Genomic DNA, 27,830 nt, shown 5'->3' with positions numbered 1-27,830 from the left:
ACATCCAGGTTCTCCACCACCAAGGAAAGCAACAAAGTGATGTCTGCAGGCACGGTGATGGCTACCGTTTTGTGGGATGCAAAAGCAGTGCTGCTGGTGAACCACCTGGAAAAGGGTCCCACTATCACCACGTCCTTCTAAGCTGATCTCTTGAGACAGCAACAGGAGAAACTGAGGAAGACTCAGTGTGTGGAAAGCTGACAAGAGGGTGCACTTCCACCAGGACAAGGCTCTGACTCACATGTCCACAGTGGCCAAGGCCATGATCCAGAAATGGCCAGTGGTTGTCTTTTTTCGTCAGATGATGACAACATAAATGCTGCGGACCACTTCCTGGGGGCCCAAGACAATGGCCTCTACAAAGAAGGGATCTACTTCATGACCACAGGTCTAAGTATGTGTGTGTGTGTGTGTGTGTGGACTATGCTGAAAAATAAATTTGTTTGATTTTCTAAGACTGACCACCAACTTAGGCCACAAACTTATCAATCACCTCTTGTACAAAAAGTTTACTGTGTTCACCTAATATGCTTAATGGTGACTCCATGTCTGGTACAGTAAGTACATGTATAGACAACAGCTTGACCTGCAACACGTCAAATGTCACATGATATTTTGGGTATTAAGGTTAAAAATGTTGACGCAAATGTTAGCTAACGAAGCTACCAATGTGTGAAGCTGCCTAGTACAACTTAAACTTGGAAAGTGGACAGTGATTTTAGTTTAAAATAAAAGTTAAAAAAAAAAAAAAAAAAAAAAATTAACCCCAGTACTCTGCCAATAAACCTTCATATAACCTTTCACACATTCAGAAATGTTGATATAAAACTACAAGTTGAAAAACTTTTAAAATGATGAAGTTATATAGACTTTGGTTTATTTTTTTCAACATTTTTAGCGCATTTACAAATAGTGATGTAAAGAGTAGCAAAGCACAGGAACTAATTGCAAAAACATCATGGACACATAGAAGTGATTCAATGTGAGCAAAAGTTATGTAATGGGGCAAAATAGGAGGAACATTTGATAACAAATGAGCTCACCAACTGAGTGAACGTAGTTTAACATTTCATTACTCCCCTCAGTGTGGGAGAAGGAAAATAGATAAATCTGACATAAATTTGGTTCATTAATATTTAACATAGTTGCTCATAGAATAGCAAGGCAATAAACAACACCAATCAGGTGACATGAATGCTTTAAGTTATTTTTATCCGAAGGGACCAGTTTGATGCATTTAATACAGTGAATTCTAAAATGGGGCTATACAGATACCTGAGGGAACCACATATTGTCCATCTAAATCCAACCTGATAGTATGACTAATATAATATTGCTAGAAGACAGTTCACTAGTTAACTAGGTGTGTGGTTCATCTTCCAGTTTCTTCCGAGCAAACATACTCAGTGAAAGTGAAAAACAACTCTATGTGAAATGTGATAGAAACGTCTACATTTAAGGACTAAGTTTGCTTTACAATCTAGTTTGGTGCATCTACTTTGATAGTTGACAACTAAAGGCACAAATCACAAATATGCATGTGGCTGATGCTTGTAAAGCAGTTCAATCAGATGACAAATGCTTGAAGGCTTCCTCATATTCCTTTGCTCGTGGCTGAGACTGCAGTTAGGCCTCTCAACCCCATAAACCCTGGCTTCCTTCTAAGGAAAAATCATTGGTGCATTCATTCACATTGGGTCTAGTCAAAGAAATTATATGATTCCAAGTATAACACAGCTCTGATATGTCAAAACATTTCACCTTTCAAACATTGAATATATGCATTTAGTTACTCAAGTCTAGCGTATGCAAAGAGATAGCAGTTCTATAGTAAATCTGTCACTATGAGGTAAGGCTGTATTCACAACAAGCATTTTTGGGGCAGTTTATACTTGAACTAGGGCAACATGGGGGCTCCGTTGTTTGCACGTCACCTCACAACAAGAAGGCCCTTGGTTCACATCCTGGCCCTGGTTCTTTCTATGTGGAGCTTGCATTTTCTTCCCAGGTGCACCGGTGTCCTCCCACAGTCCAAAGACATGCAGGTTTGCTGAATTAGAGACTCTAAATTGTTCTTAGGTGTCAGGGTGTTTGTTTCTCTTTGCCCTGTAATGGACTGGCAAAATGTCCAGGGTGCAACCCTGCCTTCTGCCCAGTGCATGCTAGGATAGGTTCCAGCCTGTGCGACTCTGATTAGGAATAAGCGAGTACAGAAGACTGATCAGTGGACGGATTGGAGTGTTCTGACTTTAGTTTGTTTGACCAGTTGAGAGCAATGCCAGTTGAACTTGGCGGCACCAAATCACCAGCCCTGAAAAATTGGCCGTTGTCCCCAGAGGCTAAATCATTGACAGACAATAACCAGTAATATGAAACAAAATAAATTTTTCTTTATGGTTCTTACCAAAGACCAAAACATTTCTATTGGAAGATGACTGGGATTGGTCTTTTTAAGTATCTGGATATGGTTATTTGGTGCAACCTGAGTTAGAATGGTGTTGTTCTCACCTGGTCAAACAAACCTGACTAAAGTAGGACACAGATCAGAGTTTGAAGCAAGTGCTCAAAATATGCGAGGTGTGAATACACCCTAAGAGATGTTCTAAAAAGCCTGACTAAGAGAACAGAAAGGCACTAGTATCATATGTACAGAATGCAGTTTGACATTTTGCCTGACAATACAAGCGCTCATGTTTCTGTCCCTGGATTGGCTCATGGTGGTTTTCTGGCCACTAGCAGTTACTTCAAATCTATTATAGTTCAAATGTCCATGATGCTATAATACTGTTAGTAGCAAATAACTAATGTTCCAATGTGATACATATTATTTAAAGGGATAGTTCACCCATTTCTATAAATTTGATAATATTTCAATGAGTTTGAAATAAGTTTGCTGTTGTTTGGTTTTGTCATTGAACACATATTGGAGGAAAATAACACCTTCCTCCGGTATACTAAAAGATAGCTGGCAAGTTTATTGTTGTAGCTAGCTTCTTCTTTTCTTCCTCTCTCCTTTATCAGACATGTTCCATGTACTTTTCAGGTACCTGCCAGCCACCACAATTGAGGACTGGCACAGAGAGCTTAGAACTCACAGTGACATAGTTCTACCATTGATTTGTGTGTGTGTGAGTGTGTGTGTGTGTCTGTGTGTGCGGGCGTGTGTGCGTGTTTGTGCCAAGCTATAGAAATTCTGCTACACATCATCAAACCCAAATTTAATTTATTTAATAATTTGAGTGGATTTAGGTGGGTAGTTTAAAGAATGTTAGTGAGGGGGAAGTCCACATCAGTGGTATAGGTAGCTAACAGTTAGCATGTGGAGCATCCAGCCAGTATCCAGCACTCAGTAACAATGAGAAGAAGATAGCACCACTACTGTCCTACAGAACAGCTAGAGGGGAAATGAAATAGTATCAATTTTTTCAAAATGGGTGACCTATCCCTTAATCTAGTCCTGTCAACACACAATACTGATAATTTTAAAACTAGCCTAAATAACTACAGCATTGCAGTCATGATCAAATCTACGGGTCCCACCATAGCTTAATGTCAGACTGTCTGTGACAATCTTAAAAGAGGAGAAAATGTTAAGTGTCTGAGGTTTAGGCAGAAAGACATAAAACCGTGAGTTTTCACTGTTATCATGAGGTATTCTGGCTTTGGTGAATTCCACCCTATGGCAAACAGTTTGGTTACATACATGGTAGCACTGTTTAATCACAAATACCAACAACACTACTTTAAAGCTTAATGTTTTTGGCTTTTTTGTCTTTTGGTAAGAAAATAAATTAACTTGAGGATGGTTTAGCAGTATAAGAGGGGCTAACCAGCTGACAATGATAACTAGCTTTAGTTTAGATCCATACACTGAAGAGCACAATACAAGCACAGAAATGACAAAATATTGGCTTCCTGAATCTATATGGATTCATCTGTTATGTTCTTCAAAAGTGAAAACTTTTAATGTTGTTGTTTTTTAGTGTGAATTCACTAAAAGCATGTTTCAGAGGTCTGGAAAGCCTGCATTTGCCAAGTCGCTTTACCAGATCTCATTTCATGAGTTACTTCAGTAAAGTTTTTTTGTTGTTTTGTTTTGTTTTTTATTCGCCCCTCTATAATATGAGTTCAGTCACCTCTGTGTCTCTGCTTGTTTTTTAAGTGTCTGTGAATATTTCATGAATAATGAGCACAGGGCCTGTCTTTGTTTGTTATAGAATACCAAAGTGCATATATGAGGGAACTGGATTTCTGAAACACTTCCCTGGATTTCTACAGTGCATACAGTCTTTGTTTTAAGAGAATAGATGGGCACAAAGACAGAATTGTTCAGTACACATAAAATCAAAATCTTGAACTTCAGAGGTCCAGCTCCCTTTGTGTTCATGTTTAGATTGGAGAGAATAAAGAAAGAGGAAAAAAAGACATCAGTAGTTTTATGTCTGCATGCCAACAAACATATTTTGGTTACCAAGGGTGTGTGTGTGTATATGTGCTTCTTTGCATGTTTGCGTGTGAGACAGAATGAGTGCTTAGGCTGCGTGCACTGATTGTTAAAAGCAGAATGTATCACGGGATGTATGTGTACTGTGTGTTTTGTGTCCTTTTGATTCATATTTTTTCTGTATTAATGAGAGTGTATTTGGCCTGTAGCAAAAATATTCCAAAGGTGTGTTTGAATGGGGGTCTGTTTGTGCAAGTTCACATAATTCATTATGGAATTTTAGTATTATCTCTCTCCTCAGTTAACAGGCCCTGGGTCTGCCAAGGGCATAGTGTGCAACACCTCATCCAGAAGCTGCAGAGCTCGGTGCAAATGGACTTCTACCCAGCAAGGGGTGTGTTTGATGCTCTGCCGTGGATAGTCAGGCCCCCAGCCCTTTACAAAGCTCAGCCGCAGGATGCATAGCCGCCGAAGGTCATCCACACCAATTCCCGCTGCAGCAGACAGACCTGTCAATAGTCAACAGAGCCAAATTGGAAATGGCAAAATGTTGTGCCCCTAACTGTGCTAACAAGAAAATTGACAAGGCAGTCCATTCATTTAAAGTGTAAAGGTCCTGTTTATACACACCATTACTGATAAATTATATTGTTTTCGAAGCACACAAGTCCCTGGCATCACAGTGAACACGATGTGTTGCACGTCTCTTAAGTGCAGCAAAAAAGATCAATTTAGATAAGATCCATCTATACATTGACCAAGTTCTCATTTTGAGTGGGCATGTGGGGGTGCACTTGATGCACTTCAATGGCAGGAGGCTAACAGTTAGCATTTGGAGCATCCAGCCAGTATCCAGCACTCAGTAACAATAGGAGGAAGACGGCACCACTTTTGTCCTACATAACAGCTAGGGAGGAATTTATATAATATTAGCTTTTTCAAAATGGGTGAACTACCCCTTTAAAAACTACTTCTTTCATTTGGACTAATTATGCGTGATTTTTGTCATTAATTAAACACTTTTTCGCTGCTGTTTTTGTAATTTTCAGCCAGGCTGTATTCAGCAGGCTTCATCACTTTACCATACTACACCAGTGCATTTAGCATGTCAAATTGAAATGTCAAATATCACCTTCATTTAAGCTACCAAAACTGAAATAAAGAACTCCAAATATGGACTGTTAATGTCAAATATTGTCAATATCACAGGCACTTACTAACTGCAGGTGCGATGCCTCCAACACTGCCTGGACCAGGGATGCTTCCTGCGACGGCGGCTGCTTGTGCTGCTGCTGCTGCCTGAGCTGTGGCTGCCTGCTGCTGCATCTGCCTGTGGCACTGCCTCAGGTCAAACACCTAACCAACACACAACCACATCAAAACACAACTACATTACACTACTACAGCACTATTTATTCTTTGTCAATATACACGTTGACAGTGTAATACCAATTTTAAGATAAAAATGTACTTAAATACCAGTGTGAGGACAGGTGTTACTAATGACAATTAAGATTCTGTTCCATGTGAGTCTTTCCAGTGAGCCAGCATGCACAGCAGCAGGGCTCTGGCTCTGTTAGATCTAAATGCAACACAACCTTCATTAATGTCAATATAATAGCTGTGTTTGCCCAGCCCAACAACGTCTTTCCTTTTTATGCAATTATTACATTATTTAGGTTTATTACAGTAAAAGGAAGGTTGATTTCAAATTGTCTATTATCCTTTCATGTTATCATATTGATGTTTTACAATCTGGCAGTTTCTATGTTCAGAGTAATGTAATACAACAAAATAACAGTACATTAACAGAAAAATTAACAGAAAACTGCTATATTAATGGTAGGGAATCAATACCATATTAAACATCAAGTTATTACATGGACAGGATTAACTATTAACGCTTAACTGCAAATAACTTAGTGCACAGTGAGTAATTATGAATACATTGTAAAGGCATTACAGGCGTGTCTGCACAATTACTATACTACTAATAAAGGTATGATAATAAACCTTTATTAGCACAGCACTTTTCAAAACAAATGCTACAAAGTTCTTACGATATAACCAAAGTGAGAAAGCTGTAAAATATAAAAAGTCCATTTGCATTAATAAAATCAAGGCAGCTAAAAATTAAAGCAAATACAAGCAGGGTGACCTCCACTTGTAGCATGTATACATGTGTATATTATTCTTGTCTATATCTATGTTTGCGACCTGAATTCAGACCTTTATGTAAGCTCCGGGGTAGATCTTGTGCACAGCATCACCCGGTGCTCGGCCTGCTTCTCTGTCAAGGTAGTAGCTCTGTACGAACACAGCATGGTCGCTCATACAGCGCATCCAAACATCTCCCTCACCACGACACTCCAGCTGCACACCTTTCCCTATGTGTAACCTGGAATGGGCAGAAAACCAGCAGGACAAAGAGGGGCGGAACAATGAACTGACTTGCCAGTACAATGTGCACAACTCTGCATTGCTTTTCATGATATCAGAAATTAATTTAAGGTTAACACAAATAAGCTTATACAATAGATTATGTTTCAGCAGCTACATTTTTTTTCTTCACTGATAGTACAGATTCTAAAAAAATCTTTGAATGTTTTTGGTTTTCTGATGTTTTTAAGTGCTTTGCATCTCTGCGTAGTTTTGCATGCTTTGTTTTTACAATCACTGGAAAAGGGCACCACTGGAAAAAAAAAGATTTTGATTGTCAACATTATTTTTCATATCAGTAACTGATGTTAAAAACAGAACACTTGCTTGAAAATCCTGTGCTGTGGCTTTTAATTGAATTTTGACATTATATGATTTTCAATATATATTAATTATCATTGGAAAATTTTGCCAATGTATCCATGCATTCAAGAGGCATCAATGACATGCCTAATTGTAAATGATAAATATATAAAAAAACAAAAAAAACAAAACAAAACAAAAAAAAAACAAATGCAAAAGTAAACTTAAAACGTACCATATCAGTGCTTTTAAATGTATCCACATTTGACATTGCAACAAGCCATTTTACAAAGCATGCAGAGGTATTAAAGATTTCACAACATATAATCAAAATCTCTGTATTTTCAAATTTGAATTTTGGGTTGAAACAGTCACCTTATAATGTTTGGCTTCTGCAGGTTAGAAAAGTCATCAACATTCATAAACTACAGAACTGATAACTGGCTGTGGAAAGCAAATGGTTTCCCAGGGACTATTTTCCGGCAGAGGGTCCATTTCACTCCACCCAGTTTCAAGTCATAAAAAACACAACAGTGCTGCTGCTTTTACAAAAACTAATCTGGATGACTTTATTAGTGATGGAATACTGGTGTGAAGAAAGTTTGAAGTCTCTGAAAGTTCATTTTCATATCATAAATGAATGGAATCCAATGGCTGGATAAAAGGAAGGAAAAATGATATCAGGCTGCATGCTTTGGGAAAAGATCAGCAGAAATGTTAAGTATATACATTTTGTAGATACTACGCTAAACATGAAAAACTGGTATGGGTATGGTCCTTAAAGTTCAAATCAAGACAAAGAGCAGAGATGACTGAATGATTGAAACTTGTATGTCCTCAGACCTGGCTCTTTCACTGGCGTCTGTGCGATGGACGTTACTTAGCTGCCCCAGGCAAAAACGATCCCCCCCCGAGGGGTCAACGTAACCATCCACTGTCACTACAGGGCAGCTGGATGGCACCTTAAACATCTCTCCAACTTGAACATCCATCTCAAAGTAGGAGATAGAGCACCAAAACTCTGGCCCTGCAATGAAAATAAACTGAGTGAGGGACAGTGTATGTAAGTAATAATATAATTTACCAGAACTGCATCTGATGTAATTGTCCATGTGCTATTTATCCAGCTAATTCCGTTATCCACATATTAGGAACAAGGCCCAGCACTATGAGGAACTGAAGTCTGCCATAATCTTGTAGCTTGTAAGCATTTCTGCATTGATATAAGTAGTACAGTTATGATAAAGTGTGACAACATAATCCTTCCTAACCAGGATGATTGGATACAGGAGGAAGGAAAGAGGCTGAACCATGATGTTGAGACCCTGAAAAGCAAAGAGAAAGAGATCAGTCAAAAATAAAGTAGAAAAACATTAAAGCAACACTTAATAAGAATATTCTTCTTCTCAGTATGAAGACTCTTTTAAATAAGGCTAAAGGCAGTTAACATCCAAAATTAGCTGCCCACACTGCCAGATATTCCACAAATTAAATTTATAACACAATTTATTGTACTTGAAAACAGGTAGAACTATTGAAATGTGTGATTCTGAAAGAAAAGTAATAGTAAAACAATGGCACCTGATAAATAATTTGTAGATCACCTAGAAATACAATCAACTTTATCATAAACTCTGATTTATTAAACTAATGAAAGTAAATTACTCCAAAGTTAAAGAGCAATTTGGGTAAAATTACAACTGTCCAAAAGAAAAACATTTTCTGGAGGTACACTGCTTCATATGTTGTATTTCTTTAAGCTTTAATTCTTTAAGCAGGAAATCAGCTGTTCAAAACAAACACAGTTATGCAAAATCATGTTCACTTTTGGCTTGTGTGTAAAATATTGTAAGTGTCCCTTCAACATACTGAGGTTAAATTGATCAATTTACAGTATTATCTACAAGGTCAGTCATGTTGTTTAGGGGTGATTCAAGTATCATTTATTTACAGCACTATACGCTGCGTAAGAGTTCTTAAAGTGGTGGAATGGTAAAATAAATAAATAAATAAGAAAGAATGTTGCCTTAACTGTGTTTTTACTCATGTGTGATAGGTTGAAACATTCATTTTGACAGGTAACACGAGATGGGAGTGAGATGTTTCATTTATGCTGAAAAAAATTGATGTTTTCTGCCAAAAAGCATTTTACTGCATAAACCAACCAAGTGGCAAACAATAAAATTATAAACAAAGCACTTTGTTTTCTTTGGATGATGAAAAATGCAGCAAATACTGAGGCCAGTGTCAGCTCTATGACAGACACAAGTTTTGAAGCATATCTTACAGAAGTGGTTTGGATGATGGAGGGGAGGTTGTTGATGGCCACGCCCATTCTGCTGGGGTCCCATTGGAGTGTAGGAGGCTGTGCTGCTGCCTGTCCAAGTTGCTAAATTTCAGAAAAGTAAAGAATGATGGCACATGTAAAAAAAATCAACACCTCAAAGTACAATGTTTTCATTTTCTCTATATAGCGCTTGCATTACTCCTGCACACAGTGGCAGAAGCATACAAAGAGACACAATGTTGTTCAGTACTGACCAAAACAAAATGACAATATTTTTACAGATTGTTGTAATTATTATATATTCTAATCTCTCTCTCTCTCTCTCAATACAATACAATACAATATAATTAAATTGTATTGTATTGTACTGTACTGTGAATACAGATTACTGTGACAATGTAGTATGACAGGGGTTTTCAAACTACTTTCACATACTTGCTCAATTCTTGGGATAGCACACCATAATTAGTCAACTACGCAATAAGGCCTTACCACCTGAATCAGCTGTGCTAGTTATTTATAAATATGCTGCTAAATGTAACTAATCTATTTTAAAAAATTGAACAGAAACCCCTGGAATATGATAAATCCATAACAAAATGCACCATAACAGCTGTTATTAGGCTAACAACTAATCATGTTGCCAAGTCAAATACTGACATCCTTTACAGTTTGCATCCAGCGAAGATGGACATGCAATCGTAAGCTCCTCAACATAACAGAGGGGAGTACCTATACTTGTCAATATTTAAGGTTTAAGCTAATAACAGAAGAAAAAGACAAGAATGGCTGATTTCTTTTAATTAACTGTGATCTGAACAGGGTCACATTAGTTAATTTATATGACCCCAATTATAATGAACCTCATTTCTTTAGTGCTCTATGATTGAAACTTGTGCAGTACCACTGCCAAGTTGGCAGCAACAAAGGACAAAGATCAGATGCCAAAATAACAAAAAAGAGGTTAAGTGGCCACTTTATTGGGTCCGCCGGTGCAATCTAATACAATCCAATACAGCTGTTCTGCCATAAAGTTTCCTTCTCTGCTACCTATAATGCTCAGCTTTTCTTGTGTTCATTCACTTCTGTGTTTGGCATTGAGTTAATAGTTAGTGCTGCTGTTGGACTGGAGTGCATTTTATTGAGAGCTGTTTCTAATATTCTGTCCCCCTCATGTATATAAAATAGGGAGGACAAAAAGCTAGAAACACCTCTCAGTGTAATGTAGTCCAGTACAAGACCTCTGCAAACTACAACTTGAATAATAAACATAGAATTGAATTTACACATTCTCCACAATGGCAACAAAAAACTGAACATTCTAAACTTTCTAGAAAGGTAGAATCTATGGCAGAGCTGTTGCAATGAACTGCATTACATTGTACCTAATAAAGTGACCACTGAATGGTCACTAGTTAATAGTTAGACCAGCTAAATAGGTGGTCTAGCTGGTCAGATTGTGCAAAAATAAAGGAAATTAGTTTTGAATGGTAAAAACATCCACATGCCCCCTAAAAATGCAATAGCACTGAAAACATGTAAGGTGACACATTTTGTATGACAAATATAGCCTATATATTATTTTTCAGCCAGTAAAAATTAACCTTGGCCAAAACTTTACTCTACTTTACCAGTCTTTGGCAGGTAAACCAAAACGCTCATTTGTATGTATAGTATGTACAGCATGTACTCACTCTGAAAGGTGGCCTGCTGGCTCTGGGTGTGTTTGCTGTTGCTATATCCATTCTGTCCTTGGGGCTGAGGAGGAAGTGATGGTGGCTGAGGTTGGGGTGGCAGCGAGGGCTGTTTGGCAGCCTGCTGCTGATGTGGCCCATGGGTTGGTGTGGAAGGGCGTGGTGTTGGGGTTACAGGGGTCATGACCTGAGTCTGAGGAGATGCAATCTGTAGTAGACTTTCACCATGCCCACCTTGCATAGATAGCATGGAACTGGAGCTGGACACTGAAAGGCCAGAGAAAGCAAAAAAACTTCAGCAGTGATAATCAGAAGGAACAGGTAACTGGATCACTGAAAGGGATAGTCCACCCATTTTGAAAAATTTAATTAACATCCCAGGTAGTCTCTAGTGAGCCATTAGTTACTATTCACTAATTCTTGTGAATTTGGATAAATCATGTCCCACTAAGAAAAATGCAATCTCTGTTGGAAATTTACAACATTTTAATGAATAAAAAGAATCAAGGGCATAATCAGGGGGTCCTTTGCACATTTGTAAGGTTCTTTTATAGGTTTATTTTTAATTTGTATTAATTTAATGATTATATGTTGGCCCATTCCCTACAAAACCAGTTGTCCTCGGATAGGAGATAATCATTTCAACTTGATTAAATCCACAAAAAGTAATAATTTCATTGAATAATGTATTTACCACATGAAAGAGTACATCATAATATGTATTAAAAACTACAAACGATGGGTTTTGAACAATATTTACTATTATTTTGTGGTTGCTCAAAATGTGTCCCACATATTCGTCACCACCGTCAGATATAAAAATAATAATAAAAAAACTGCAAGGTCAATTACATTCCTGAGGAGCCCTTTTCAAACCTTCAGCTCTACTGCATGCTTCAAGACCACTCAGGCTCCTGGAAGTTTGCTGTTTTCTCTTAAATCTCTTCATATTTTTGGACACTGCTACTGTCACAACCATAACATGTCAACACCGTCACTTTTGTATAAAAAATATTAGATTAGATTATGGAATAAATGTATACTTTTTAAGAAGAGGTCTGATGTAGGTAGCAACAGGAGGGAAACAAGATGGCTAATGTGAACAATCATGCTTATTATGTGAAAGAGCAGGTTTTTGTCACCACCGTCAGACGTCACCACCGTCAGGTTTTCTGTGTGACGGTGATGACTGAAGTCTGAAAAATGCTTATAACAGTGCTCAGGATTCGTATTTTTTGTACCAAATAGTTAAATAAAGTTGTTAAGCAAGAAGTCATTGACCTGAGTGGTATAAATTTTGGAATTGTATGTTGTAATGAGGCCACTGTCACCACCGTCAGATTAATGTCACCACCGTCAGAGGCAGTTATATTGGTTTTAAATGAATATGCTTACAATATGTCTCTTTGGTGCTGTTGAGTTATTGAAGTAATAGTCTCTTTTAATACAAAAATATGTTTTTCAAATAAAAAAAAACATTACGGTGATGGTGTTGACAAAAACAAAGTAGCCTAATAACTGGAAAAATGCCTATTTTATGAAAAAAAATGCAAAATGAGGCGGTTGCACCGGTACATTGCTGAACAGCCAAGACCTTGGCCTATAATGATATACCTTCAGAATTTGTAATTTAACTCACTTTTTGTTTTTCAAAATTAAAACCTGTTTTATCCAAATTCCCAAGAATCAATGTATTGTTGATATTACTGACTATCAAGTGCCAGTGTCACAATTAAGAGATAAATTTAAAAAGGCAAAAAATTGTATTGTGACTAACCTCTCAGTCAACAAAATCAAAGTCAATACCCCTGACACAAGAAATCGTAAAAAAAAAAAAAAAAAAATCACAAAGTTGCTACTTTTCATTTCTGCTTTTGAAGAATGATGCCAAAGCTAACGTGGCCTCAATATAGAAGTGAAGTTGGAGCACTCTCCTGAAATGCCCTCCCAATCGCACATAGCATTATGTCTTTTCTTGTCATGCAAAGCAAAGCTAGTTTGCTGAGCAAAACGTATATGACCAAAAGAGTGAGTGAAGAAACCCACAATGTCTTCAGTAGCAAGAAATCTATCCAATTCATTTTTTTCTTCTCCTTGTTTTGGTCCATTTCTATTGACATGCTCATACTAGCAGCCATGTTTGAATTTGCTTACCCATGTCTGAATGAAAGTAAGACCATTGTTGACTCAAGCAAAAACAAACAAAAAAACAGAAGATATAGCTTATGAAGGCAAAATAATAAAAATGCATAAAAATGTATAATAACAGATGTCTAATATTTCATACCCAAACATAACCTAACAGCCTGATGCTGAAGACATAACAGACCAAAAGCAGTGGTCTAAAAATGCAGCTCACACCAAACATACAAAACAACTGGCAGAATGCAAATGATGCATGTGCTCTGACCTGTAGGTGAGATGGGCAGGTTAGGGTATCGGGTGACGGATGGGGGTCTGTGGGGTTCAGAGGGCAGTTGCAGGGGTGGCAAGGGCTGGCCATAGTGTTCAGGAGGTGGCAGCTTCAGGGCCCCCTGGTGATCAGATGAAGATATCCCCGGTGGGAGGTCCATCTGACTACACTCATGGATGTATTCCTCTTTAATAAGTCTGCCTGCGGGGGCTGCCAAGAGTCAAGCAGAAATTGCCATGGATAGATGTGAATGAAGGAATCATTAGAGCCATACACATACAACATAACTACTTCCACATACTTAGTGCTAAAAATTTCATTCAAACTTGAAAAAATTCAGCTTCTTTGTGTGATGTTTGCTTGTATTCAACTTTTTGAAAACTTTAAAACTTTTTGAATTATTAAGCTTTATTTACACCTTTTTCCCCATAGGAAAGAATGGGACAGCTGCTCCAAAATTCAGCAATATTCAACGATTTGTTACTCTGTCATACTTTGAGCTAGAAACTTCATTCAAATTTTAAACTGTTCAGCTTAGAATTTTTCAACTTTTCAACCTTCTCAGAGCTTTTACAACTTTTTTTTTTAATTGATAATTGTTTTCAGCGTCTTCAAGCTTGCCCACGCATTTTCCCCAGAAACTGCACTTTTCTATTTTGTTTTTAATATTGCTGGATCATCCCTTTAATTGCTGATATGCAGTCCGATCACCAATCGGTACATGTCTAATGTGATGCTATAGAGCTGAACTCACCTGTATTCTGCAGGCTGAGACCCACTGCAAGACAGAAAAAGACAACAAGGGTGAGGCAAAGAGAGGTAATGAGTAATCCCACAGCGTATGAAGTATCAGTAACAAGCAGGAGTAGATCCATAAAGCTGTTTAAATGATTGTTGCATTGTTTGAGCTATTGAGTTAAAAATGCAGTTCTAATGATGTGTTGAGCTTTGAGGCAGACATACCGATGCCCGGTGAAACCACCCTCTCGTAATGGTAGGGATTGACACACACATTGTCATACTTCAGGTCAAAGGCATACTGGCAGAACTTGACATGCTTGAGTTCATTTTTGTGGAGGTCAGGCCAGCGCCATAGCCGGGCATATATAACATGGGGAAAACCTTTCCTTCCTGCGACCTAAAGAGAGACCATAGCATTATTAGAGTTGCCTTCTTTATGGACACTGTCCATGATGTACAATTTGCAACCTTTATTATCTTTCATTATTTATTGTTAATTGTTTCTGCATTGTTTAAACACATACTCCCACTTACCAACTAATGCTTATAGGAAATATCCACTTAAAAAAAATTAACTGCTAAACTAAATAATTTTAAAAAAATGGCAATGCACCTTTCTTAGACTGATCACACGTGCTTCCAAATCATCATCAGTAGTGAGTAATTTTTCAGTCAATAGACTGTATGATATGTGTGTGTTTTATATCTTCACTCACAATATGATGATAAAGAGCCATATGCAAACTCATGTATGCACCACTGGCTGTTATGATATACTGAAATGACAGAGATACAAGAATGATGTGTACATTTTGCCTTTCATATTATTACCTTTTTTTTGGCCACGTTACCATCAGCCTGCTACCAAAAACTGTGTTTGCGTAGAAGTTTTTTTTTTTTTTTAACTAAATGCTAGTGCCTGTGTAGAAAATGGTGTAGCCTGTACATGGTTTTTTGCATACATGTCATTTATGTGTCTTTATTGCATAGCCAAGTAATTCTGGCAGAAAAATATGGCACCTGATATCATGACAGAAAACTGTATCTCAAAGAGACCCTTCAGAAATTAAAATGGCCTTTCTTGGGGCCCATCTAGGGACAAATATCGCAAATTAGCTGAAGCTCTAAATGTTATGATATATACCATCAGAATATTTATGAAATATGTAAATATATATGTATCTGTACCTAACAAAAAACATTAAATACACAAGAGAACCCTGCTTCAGAGAGATCTGTTTAACAGGCAAAACTTGTTTTGAACATGACGCTGCTGGCTTCTGACGGCCATAACATTCAAAGTAGGTGTTAGTTTCCTTCACACTTTGGCTGGATAGAAGAGAAGACGCTTAACATTTTGATGAGTAATATGTAAAATATAAAAATAAAAACTCTGTGCTCTTTGCATTGCAAATAATAATAAAAAAAATAATATGTATGCAAGAGAATACGATTTGTTTACATACTGAATAATAAAGTACAAGAAAATAAGCACAAAATTACCCCAAATTTGTAATGTGTAAAAACGGGGAGGGGAAAAAGAATAAATACAAATGAATGAATGAATTAATGAATGAACGAAAACAAAAGTCTTACCCCTGAACATTCCACCCCCCTCACTTTTAGAACACTGGCTGCTGTGGAGCTCAGTGTAACCCAGTATGGTGCTGCCATCTAGTGGTTCTCTTTTTTAACTGCATCCCCCACAATTATTGCGGATGGGCCAAATTTAATTTTTTATTAAGATAAATTGGTAAGTTGGATCGATTTGAAAATTGACACACCACTTCTCCACCACTTCAACATGACACACATTTTTCATATTTTGTGCGTGGATGAAGCACTAAACATAGCACAAAAATAAGTATACAGAATAGTAGTATGTGTCTGCTTTGCAGCAGGCCCTGAAGTATGCAAGAGAATAGGATACACTGCCTTTTCAAGGCAAGCACATAATAATAATAAAAACTGGCAACAACATGAGTGTGCACTCCTCCAGCTTGCCACTAATGCTACTACTACTACTACTACTACTGCTACTATTACTACTACTACTATATAATAATAACTAGCACAAAAACAATAGGGTTTCAGCCCCAAGGGCTTGAACCCCTAATAATAATAAACCAGCACAAAAACAATAGGGTTTCAGCCCTACAGGTTTGAAAACGTAATAATAAAAAAGCACAAAACCACAGGGTTTCAGCCCCATGGGCTGGAACCCTTAACAAAAAACAAACCTACACAAAAAACAAACAAAAACAGAGATACTACACAAAGCAAGCATATTCTTCCAATCAAACCATTCAGAAGAAATTTAAACTGATTCAACAGTGCATCAGAACAAATGACAAAAGAGAAGTCCTTTGTAAAAGATCTGCTCCAATGGATTTCTTTGGGTTAATATTACATAATGCACTGAGCACCTCAACCTGGAAAAACTGTCTGTATGAAAACTTCTGAGGACGTGTCATAGTGTTTCTCTGGTCTATGAACGTTCTTTGACATCCAGGTCATAGTCATCCAAGGAGAGATGAATCGAGGGCAACTGGTCTTGTTTGTAGATTCTTATAGACATTCCTCTTCTCATCCACACAGCTTCATCAGTTCTGACATGTTGAGTCTAACATGGGCAGACCCAGCTATTTAACCTGTGTGGATCCGTCCTGCAGCTTCTAAGTCGCACCAAATCAGATAAGTTCTTTATTTGAAGATCCAGCAGACTATGTAAGGCTTCCTCATTTCTCAGAACATAATCAAAGTTTTATAAGGATCTCCCATTTGGCAGCATTAATCTTGCGATTGGCAGTGTTCATCGGCCCATTAATGGGTGTCCCAGGTCTTGCAGCCTCCACCTCATTATGACACTGACCTGCCCACTCATGTTTCTTCAAGCTCCAGTGCATGTCTAGCCCCATGGTTCTGAAGATGTACTAACCTGAACTAGTGAACTTGATGTGTCACTTATCAAGGTGTATGTTGCACACGCTTTGCAGTATAATTTTCCATCTGGCAAAAAGATGCCGGGAATCTTCGCCTAGGGCCCTATAATTTCCGCGATCACGGAATCGCGGAATTAGCCAAATAAAACGTAATCTATTTTTAACACGGAATATCGCGGAATTTGACATAATTTGAATGAAATGCTTTGCGTGGAATATGAACGTATGTCTGGGGAAAATTACATGGAGGGAAGCAAATCTGGGTGTCACAACCCCTCCAGTCGTTTCACCTGCACCTGCACTACCAAGGAAAAAACATTACAACAACTGCACCGGCACCGTACGAGTCCAAAAGGCAAAGAAAATTTCCAGGCTACAGCAGCGCACTGACATGGATTGTGTAACAAAGCGAAGAGTTGCTAATCCGCTCTATTTTCACTGGCTAACAGCAGCACACTGCCTTAGCTTGTCTATTCAGAGAAGCAGTATCACTTCGGCTTATTTTTAAATCTATGTTATCACATGCATGCTACTGCTCATTCACTGGTAGCTGAACTGTTAGGTCTGTTTGATAAGTAATTTACATTTTTAAAACAAATAATAATTTAACATATTGTTCAATCACTAATAACATATCATTTTCACCTTTTATTGCTATAACGTAATTGTTAAATATATAAATAAAGTGTTGTTTATTTGTTACCTCAATTAATTTAAGGTAATTTCTATTCCATTTGTGTGCATTTTAGTCATTAACATTAAAAACACACTCTTTTTTGGTAGTAAAATAAGAGTAAAAGGTAAAAAATGGAATTCCCAAAAATTAAAACGGAAAAAACGGAATTCCCAAAAATTTAAACGGAAAAAAATGGAATTTCCAAAAATTAAAACAGAAAAAACGGAATTTCCAAAAATTAAAACAGAAAAAACGGAATTTGGGAAAAAATAAAACGGATTTTATAGGGCCCTATTTGCCTCCCAAGACTTCACAATTTTTTTTTTTTTTTTTGTTCAGGCTCATCAAGTTCTTTCTCAGTTGAACAAATCTGCACAAATTTAAACAAACTTGTTTCTGATGTTGATGGTTCAGTCAAACTTTTCATCCCACAGTCAAAAAACTTAATTTGCCTTGCCATTGCCTCTAAAACAGATGCCTGTGTGCACGCAAGTAAACACACCAATTCTGGTTCTGGTTGCTCTTCTTCTTCTGTGAAGTTTTACAGCAGTTAGCATCCAGGATGATTCCGGTTCCGACTGTAACAGCAACATTTAACCCTTATTCATCCGTCCGTTTGTCAGACCCATTTAAGTGAGGAGACAGGGGATCTTTAGGGAGTAATAAAAGGTCAGCAGTAGATACCACAGAAGTGGTAAACATCACCTGAAAGCTGGGAACCTAATGATCAATTGGAGATACAGCTCAGTACTGTGTGTCAAGTTATTACAGCATAAATCTGTAATAAAGATAGTGTTTTGGTTAGGCCCCTAATTACATTTAATTTTTTTTAGTGTATTCAGTGTATAAGGGGTGGAATATTGTGATGGGTGCATATGACAGCTGTTAAGATGTTCAATTATATGTCATAAGTTGTTGCAGAATTTTTTGGGTTGATAACATTCATTAGGGTTAGGGTTAGGGTTAGATTTGGTGCAAAATCTAATAAAATTTAATAAAAATGGTCAAGAATTCCTCCAAATACCACATTAGGACAGCAAGACCTTTAGGAACACCACAGAAAAAAATCATGCTGTGATTTGGTGTCAAAAGTTTTGCAATTTGGAGATTTCTGTAAGAACTGCATTTTTTGTTGACTGGATGATGGGCAATCTGTTCTGGAAATTGCTCAGAAACTCCCTTTTATTGTCAAAATACCTGGATAACCATACATTCTCTGAATGATCTCTATTTCTAATTTGTGGTTATAAAGTTTCATGAGGCTGTGATTATCCTAGAGGTCACAATAGGTCATTTTATACAGTGATGTCAGGTTTCAAAAAAGGGTCTGACTACAATGAAATGGCTAGTCTGTTAACATTGACACCCACAAATCATATGTGGCTAACTGATTCCAAAAGAGCCTCAGCTTTCCAGTCAAACCCACTTTGTGCAACTCCAAGACTGTTTAGGCCGCAGTACACCATCTGAGAATAGGCTGAACTAACACATTTGTACTGCATGCAAATAACTGCATGTTTTGCGTCCCAAACTGCATGGGATTAGTATAAGGTGGGCATGGGCAATAGGGAAGAGGCCATGTGATACCAGTGTTTTCAGTCTAGTTTTAAAGCTGAGCCCTCTACATCCTCTGAAAGGCATTAAGTCGGCTGGGCCCACGGGTTGCCCATTGGGACGATAAGAGGTTAAATATCACTAATGCAACAAATATTAAAAATGTATTTATTTTGGGGCGCACACTTTACTGTTTGCTGTCCCTGTTTTTATATGTTAAAAGTGGTTGCCACTGATGGCAACCACAGGCAAACAACTGATTTTTTTCTCAGAATGGTTGCCAATGGCAACCTGGCAACCATTACTGTTGAGCCCTGCAGTGCACAGCCAAACAGTAGTCCATGCAGTGGAAAAGGAAAGAAAAGGTATCCCCCAAACTTCAGGAGTTCTGGCAAGTTCCAGATTAAGAGTAGTTCCAGGTTTACTCTTGGCAATCAAAAATGGCTAAAAGTCTTTCTCTTTAAGAATTGGTATTATGGGAAGTGCACTGTTTTCCTATTAGTCTCCAACTACAAAAAAAGGCTCTAACTGGCCACCACTTTCTGCTACTTAGCAATAATCAGCCAATCAGCAAAGCCCATTGAGAATGGTTACTGGCACCTGATAATTCAACATTATTATTTTCAGTGTTTCAAAGGGTAACATTCTGCTGTAGAGCACCACCACAAGTGGACCATACATTACCAACAAAATAAGAACTAAAATTTGCATTACTGACCTTGTTATTGAAGGAAGCTTTTGCAAGTCTTGTAAGATATAAATCACAAATTACACTACATAAATGAACAAATAACCATGAAAACTGTAAAGCATGAATGACACAGCTACTTAAAAAAATTAAAAAATTCAAAAGAGAATTGTCCATCACAGTTTATGATATGGTACAAGCATGAAAGTAGACTTAAAAGTGAGTCTATAACAGTAAGTTGAAATGAATAGTAGACAAATACAGTAATTGTGTGTCATGCTAGCAGCAAAATACAAGTAAACAGTTTTTCATCATCTTACTGACCTGTAGTCGTCCATCCAGTGTCCTCTGAATGGTGACACACTTGCTAGGATGGACACCATTGGTGGTAATGGCTGTGATGAGTGAGTCTAGCTCATCCTTTTTCTCCTTCAGTTTCTTCACCAGGCTTTCAATGGCCCTCTTAGCAAAGCCCTCATTCTCTCCACCCTGCCGGTGGCACATCAGGCTGTGGACAATGCTGAGGCAGGCATCGTTGCTGCTTGGAGGGTTAACCGACATGATGCTGGCCAACACAGGACAGAAGAGGAAGGCCAACATACAGTTAGGTCCTTAAGTATTCATAATTTTGCCCTTGTACACCACCACAGCAGATCTGAAACAGAGTAATCAAGACGTGACTGAGTGCAGACTTTCAGCTTTAATTTAAGAGGTTGAACAAAAATACGGCATTAACCATTTAGGAATTTTGATTACTCCATTTCAAATCCACTGTGGTGGTGTACAAGGGCAAAAATATAAAATGTGTCACTGTCAAAGTACTTATGGATCTAACTGTAAGTGTGCTAGGCTGAAAGTACAGATATTAGTAAAACTAAACATTTTAATGTTTGGTTGAGTGAACTAACTGAAATGCAATTGGGATGTCTACATTTTTTTTTTTTTAAATTATGCAATTAAATTGCAAGATATTTCATCTTTAAAAATATGTACGTCTATGTCAAATTGCTAATGATACCTTAGTATAATATCTACAGAAACATCATGCTCCACTCAATTGACTTCAGTTCACCAATGTGACTAGGTATCTGGGATAACAATCATCAACATTGTTGTTATTTTATTTACCAGTGGGTGCACGAAGATTTAAGAGGCAAAAGTAACCAAGGGAAGCTAGAAACAGTTGTGACAAAGATCAACTACACTAGTTCCAATAAAGGAACCACAAAGACAAAGGCAACCCAATCACACGTGATACTACAGAGCAGGCGTCACCAATTAGCAGACTCCAGTCCAGGTCCGGACCCATTAATGTTTCTGCCTGGACTACAAAACAGTTCTCAGCTGTATAATGTTGAGGTTTGTTGTGGCTACTGCATTATAGTAGCCACAATCATTAATTCAGACCTGGTTTTTGTTGGTCAATTGCACAATTGCTTTCAGCTAACCACACCCCATTTTAAGAGCAACACCTCCATGGGCACATGGATGGGCACTTTTCTATTTACTATTTACAGAACCAGTGTGTTGAACAGGAAAATGACAACTGTGTCAGTTGGAATCTAGCAGCTTGGTACTGCATGCAAGATAGAACCCTTTATGTTATTGGCAGATTACTGATAAATGCTCAGGATAAAGACAGTCTCGTTCAGATGAGGACTGAAGTGAGATGTACTTCATTTTCATTTCTATTTTTAGTGGAAACTAATTTTGGTAGTTTTATTAACTACTTAATACTATTTATTTGTGAGAATGACTGCTTAATTATTTTTTCTTTCTTAAAGAAAAACTTTAACTGAATACCCCTGCTTTAGAGCAATCAAAGAAGGTGATGGAGTGGGGTCTGGTGTGTGAATGTGATTCGTTTGGCTAGAAAGCTTGGGCACACTGCAGAGTTGTTATTTATTTTATTTATTATTTATTTATTATAATTTTTTTTGGCATTTCGGCTTTATTTGACAGTCAGAGTGAAGAGAGACAGGAATGGGAGGGGAGAGAGATGGGATGACATGCAGCAAATGTCCTGAGGTCAGACCCGAACCCAGAACACAGTAATCAGAACTCAGCCAACAAGTGGTACACGCTCTTATCTGGTGAGCCACCGAGGTGCCGCATTTTTGTTTTTTTGTAAGCATGTGCCAGAATTAACTAAAAACCACCTACCTATCACCTATCTCTGGCATTACATTTACCTCATCTTCCACAAGCCTTTCACTAGCAGTTATGTCTTTATCAAAGCCACATACATTTCTAGCATGTAAAGGCCAATGTGATTTAGTGGTAGCTTGGCTTCAACAAGCTATTTCTACCAGCCACCAACGAACAAAATGCCAGCATTTAAAGTGAGAGAAATTCTGCCCTCATATGACTGATAAAAATATATAATGGATCCAAATACAGAGAACAGGAAGTGACTGATGTGATGCTTTTGTACATAATCTGGACATTTTACATTTTGGTATTTATCTGCATACAACCATGCATTAAATCATCTGTATTTGTATTTTCTGGGGACCCCCTGGCGGTCCCCGGGCCCTAGGTTTAGAACCAGTGGACTATGCGACATCAAACTGAATGATTAGATCATATCTGTGGTTCTCTTTTTAGCCTCAAGGCACACCTTTTATAAGATAAATATTCCAAAGTACACTATTTCCACTGGTAAATTCCACATAACATTGTAATCTCTCATACATAAAGAACATAGCTCTATTCTGTGTGTATAATGCTTACGAGGCCTATTACTTACAGTGCATTCAGAAAGTATTCAGACCCCCTTTACTTTTTTCACTTTTGTTATGTTGCGCCAATCATTTAAATTCATTTTTTCTCTTGTTAATCTACACTCAGTATCCCATAATGACCAAATGCAAACAGAATTTTAGAAATTTTTGCAAAAAGGAAAAACTCAAATATCACATTGACATAAGTATTCAGACCCTTTGCAACAACACTTGAAATTTAGCTCAGGTGCCTCCCATTTCTCTTGATCATTGCTGAGATGTTTCTACGCCTCGACTAGAGTCCAACTGTGGTAAATGAAATTGATTTGGATATGATTTGGAAAGGCACACTCCTCTCTATAGAAGGCCTCACAGCTGACGATGCATATCAGAGCACAAACCAAGCCATGAGGTCAGAAGAACTGCCTGCAGAGTTCAGAGACAGGATTGATGCAAGGCACAGATCTGAGGAAGGCTACAAAAAAATTTCTGCTGCACCATAATTCGCAAATGGAAAAAGTTTGGCACAATCAGGACTCTTCCAAGAGCTGGTTGCCTGGCCAAACTCAGCAGTTGTGGGAGAAGGGTCTTAGTACGAAAGGTTACCAAGAACCCAACGGTCACACTGACAGAGCTCCAGAGATCCTGTGTGGAGATGAGACAAAGTTCCAGAAGGACAACCATCACTGCAGCCCTGCACCGATCTGGGCTTTTTTGGAAGAGTGGCTTGACGGAAGCCTCTCCTCAGTGCAAAACACAAGAAAGCCCGCTTGGAGTTTGCAAAAAAGTACCTGAAAGACTCTCAGACTGTGAGAAACAAGATTCTCTGGTCTGATGAAACCAAGATTGAACTGTTTGGCCTCAATTCCAAACATTATGTGTGGAGGAAACTAGGCACTGCTCATCACCTGCCCAGTACCATCCCAACAGTGAAGCATGGTGGTGGCAGCATCAGGCTGTGGGCTGTTTTTCAGCAGCAGGGACTGGGAGACTGGACAGGGTTGAGGGAAAACTGAATTGAGCAAAGTACAGAGATATCCTCAATGAAAACCTGTTCCACAGCACTCAGGACCTCAGACTGGGCCGAAGGTTCACTTTCCAACATGACAATGACCTTAAGCACACAGCCAAGACAACACAGGAGTGGCTTAGGGACAACTCTGTAATGTCTTGGAGAGGCCCAGCCAGAGCCCTTACTTGAACCCTACCCAACATCTCTGGAGAGACTTGAAAATTGCTGTCCCCCAACGGTCTCCATCCAACCTGACCGAGCTTGAGAGGATTTGCAAAGAAATATGTATGTATGAACTGTATATGGACATTCCAGCTTCCAGCCACGGATCATGTAATCCTGTGTCAGCGAGGTTAGAAGCTAACAGCTGGCAGTTAACTATCTAAAGCTGCTAACCATCGTGACTGCAGCAGTAGGAGGAGCAACCAGATAGTGTTTCTTTGTATACCAATTTATGCTTCTCCATTGAATCTACAGTGTAGGGTACAGCATAAACGCATACACTATCGTATCATACCCTGCACTGTAAGTTACTCTGTAATCTGAGATGCATCTATCCAGAAATGTAAGAACTTCTATACATTTCTGGCTGCTTCCTTATCTGCTCCATCTTCACCAGCCAGTTGAGTGAACCACAAAACAAATCAAGAAAAGATTAATTGAGGAAGTCTGCAAATATGTACATCTGTATAACTCGTCTTCACAACATTACAAAGACTGCTAGCCTCTCCTTTCTATTTATTTCCTCGCCATTGGTCAACATTCAAAGTTTTCCAGCCGACTATCACTGGCCATGGTTCTTACATATATTTCCCAACTGGAAACAACTAGTGTTAGGCGAGGTGGTTAAGATTTAAAGTTATGTGGGGCTTGGGAAGCCCAGATCTATGATCAAAGACCGTTTTTCCAGATTGGCCAATTTGAAGTTCACCAACTGAATCATGCTTTTTAATTTTTGTTTCCTAAGTGCCTTGGAGCTGTGCTTACCAGTCTTGTGGATCTTACTATATTGGTCTAGATATACAGGGTGTCCATAAAGTCTCTTTACAGTTTAACAAATTTATTAAAAAGCAAATAAATAGACAAATCTGTGGAAATTATTACAAAATGAGGAGTATATATTGAAGTTTTTTTTGCCTCATTTAATCCACCTCTATATGGACACCATTAGTTGCACGAAGCACATCAAGATGGTACTCGATTTCTTGCCATGTTCACTGCAGCAGAGCCTCATCAATGGTGGCAATGGCATCAGTGATCTTTTGCTTAGGGTCGTTGATGTCAGGTGTTATTAAAAACTTTGATAACCACTGAGTACATAGAACAAATCTGATTAATATATCTCATCAATTGCTTTTGTAATAGATTTTTTAAATTGTAAAGAGATTTTGTGGACACCCTGTATGACCATATAGGTCTACACAGCGATGTGTATGTATTGGTACTTATAAATTACCTTTATCTATTTTAACCCTCAATGATTTTCTGTATGATGATGATTTCCTGACATCCTGTAGGAGCCTCTTTGTGGACTTCTGCTGGTGTGCAAGCATTTTCTCTAATGTTGATATGCACATGTTGTCCAGACGCACATAATATACACCTTATGAAGCCTTGAGTTAAGAGTACAAACACTTTTACTCTTGTTTGACTTGCTTTGTATTTATAAAAGGCAATTATGTCTTGTTTCTGCAATGCTGTGGTTCTTTCAGGAATATATAAAAGTATCAAAATGTACAGGAACCTTGAGATGGCGTGGTCAGCTATAGAACAGTACATCACAACTAGGGATTCAGTGACTTACTCAGCAGGACAGCTACCTGATGAAACAGGTGCTTGGTTGAAAGACATTCTCCCTGCTCACTAGGCTACACAACAGGTAGTAATGGTAGCATAAGGGTATGCATCACAGACTACGAGAGACAAAAACACTGTGCTGGCTGCTTGTTTTTTTGTCTTGCTTACCTGGTATTAAGTTGGTCAGTCAATGAATGGCCAGATAGTTCATTGGCATCATGATGGCCCAGCTCTGAATCAGTCCCTGTCGAGGTAGAGAGAAAGGAAATACAGGGATTAATGGAAGTCTTGTAAATGTGTATATACAACAGTGAACACATTTAATAAGCTATACCGCAACTCAGGGGTTTTCAAACTTTTTCATGTTCAGGACCCCCTTGATGACTTTCAATAGGCTACAGATGCCCATTTGAAGTGATTCCCTAAGCAGAACCTTATATCAAGAGATATTTAGGTTTGTATTCAGTATTACATGCTTGTGAAAAATCTGACATCCATCCAGCCATCACTGATCTACGCTTTAACTATATAATTTTAATAATTATACAAACAGTTTATTTATTTGGAAAATGTTTGTTTTTCCTGGTAATTTATTTGTATTTTTTTTAATGGCCCTGTCATTTTTTGTGAATTTGCATTTTTTGTTAACAGCCTCTTCCCCCATGTTTTGGAAAAAATTCAAGTGAATTTGTGCAGGTTTCAATTGGTTGAACTTATTTTATGTCATATTTGAACACTGACAAATCATGACGAGATTAAACCAGGAAGAAGAAAATGTTAAAATGATCCCTCAAACATTTTCTACATACTGACAATTTCTAGTGAATTAAATTACTGTGAAATTAAACTGAGGACCCCCTGGCAGCCCATGGGGTCCTTTCACCTCCTGACACGCTTGCTATTGTGGCAGCATCTCTCAAAATTGCAAATTAGGAATTCTACAACATTAGCTAAGTAATGACAATTGACATGTGGGCGCGCACACAACAGGGTAGGCATCCTTACCACCAGGTAAGCATCAGGTCATTTTTTAACCAAACTGAAACTAAATGGTAGGTCACAGTTGACAAAACATTTAAATTAAAGCTATGGCAGCCAGTTCCATATCCAGTTATTAGAGACTTTAGAAGTTAACAAGCTGGCAGATGTGCTGATAGCAAGGGGTAACTGTTGCTACCTCTCCTCCTCGCCATCCACGTCCCCTCTTAAAGCTACTGTTCACATACAGGCCCCAACCTTACAAAACCAATATGACACCCAGGCACCTCTATTTTAACAAAAGCGATGAATGGGATGAAGGCTCCTCAGGAAGCAGAGGGCAGATTGCACCGTTACCATTCCGTTTAATCGTGTTGCCGCAAGTCAAACAGCAGTTTTCGGGCCTTACATTCACTTTACTGTCTTTCCGTTTTTGGTTATCATGCGTCACTAAGTCTGCTGTCTAAACATGTTCAAGAAACCCAGGGGCTAAACAATCACATAATACTGACAACGTTTAGCATCACAGTGACAAACTAGAATTCATCGCGGACTAATTCACCTGGCGGCTTGAAGTTGCATGGACAGAGATAAATATTTCATGGGAAGTGTAGTCACAGAGACCAAAAAGCATCCGCAGCATACAGAGTCAGCCAGCCAGTCCATTCAGTATAACGAGCAACATTAACAGGCAGCAAGCTACCATCTGTAGAAGGAACGTTTTACTAAGCAACTATTTCGGCTGTCTGGACAGGAGTCAGACTTCCTCCTCCTCCCCTCGGGTATTTGGTCTAGTTGGAGCGCTGTCGAGAGCTACAGACAAACCGCAGGATGGGAGAAACTGTTTATACTCACACATCAGCCGGAGTAGAGAGGATGACCGGAGCACAAAACCGACTGTTCCACTATGTGTTGTGCGCCGCAATTTCTGTGTATTCCCCTCTGTGTTGTACTGAAGTAGCTATGTATTTCTCTATCTATATGGCGTACAGAGACGGTGATTCCTGTGTATTCCTCACCGTGCTAGTATGTATTTCTCAGTATAACGTACTGAGCTAGCTTGGTATTCCTTAGTCGTTTTCTCCTTGTATCAGCCTATCAGCCGTACTGTCTCCTCGTGCATCCTGCCTAGCTTGCTT

At 38.4% G+C, this 27,830-nt stretch overlaps 1 protein-coding gene across 2 annotated transcripts; it reads right to left on the bottom strand.

Moving 5' to 3' along the window:
* Positions 1–855: 855 nt before the first annotated feature.
* On the bottom strand, positions 856–27,830 carry smad10a (SMAD family member 10a). Of its 2 annotated transcripts, none has more exons than XM_030063239.1 (13): positions 27,547–27,830; positions 25,882–25,957; positions 20,506–20,746; positions 14,544–14,718; positions 14,335–14,358; positions 13,578–13,790; positions 11,168–11,434; positions 9,474–9,575; positions 8,458–8,511; positions 8,030–8,213; positions 6,674–6,842; positions 5,662–5,800; positions 856–4,953 (listed from the first exon to the last, which is right to left on the bottom strand). In XM_030063239.1, exons 1-13 carry the CDS (start codon positions 27,548–27,550, stop codon positions 4,742–4,744), a joined length of 1,860 nt encoding a protein of 619 aa, XP_029919099.1. In that variant the 5' UTR covers positions 27,551–27,830; the 3' UTR covers positions 856–4,741. The 2 variants fall into 2 exon arrangements, with proteins under 2 accessions (XP_029919099.1, XP_029919100.1); XM_030063240.1 differs by having other exon boundaries at positions 4,742–4,953; positions 27,711–27,830.

This window comes from Myripristis murdjan, chromosome 11 (assembly GCF_902150065.1).
Source record: "Myripristis murdjan chromosome 11, fMyrMur1.1, whole genome shotgun sequence".
In the NCBI taxonomy this organism is placed as follows: Eukaryota; Metazoa; Chordata; class Actinopteri; order Holocentriformes; family Holocentridae; genus Myripristis; species Myripristis murdjan.
This window is presented reverse-complemented; position numbering and strand designations above follow the sequence as displayed.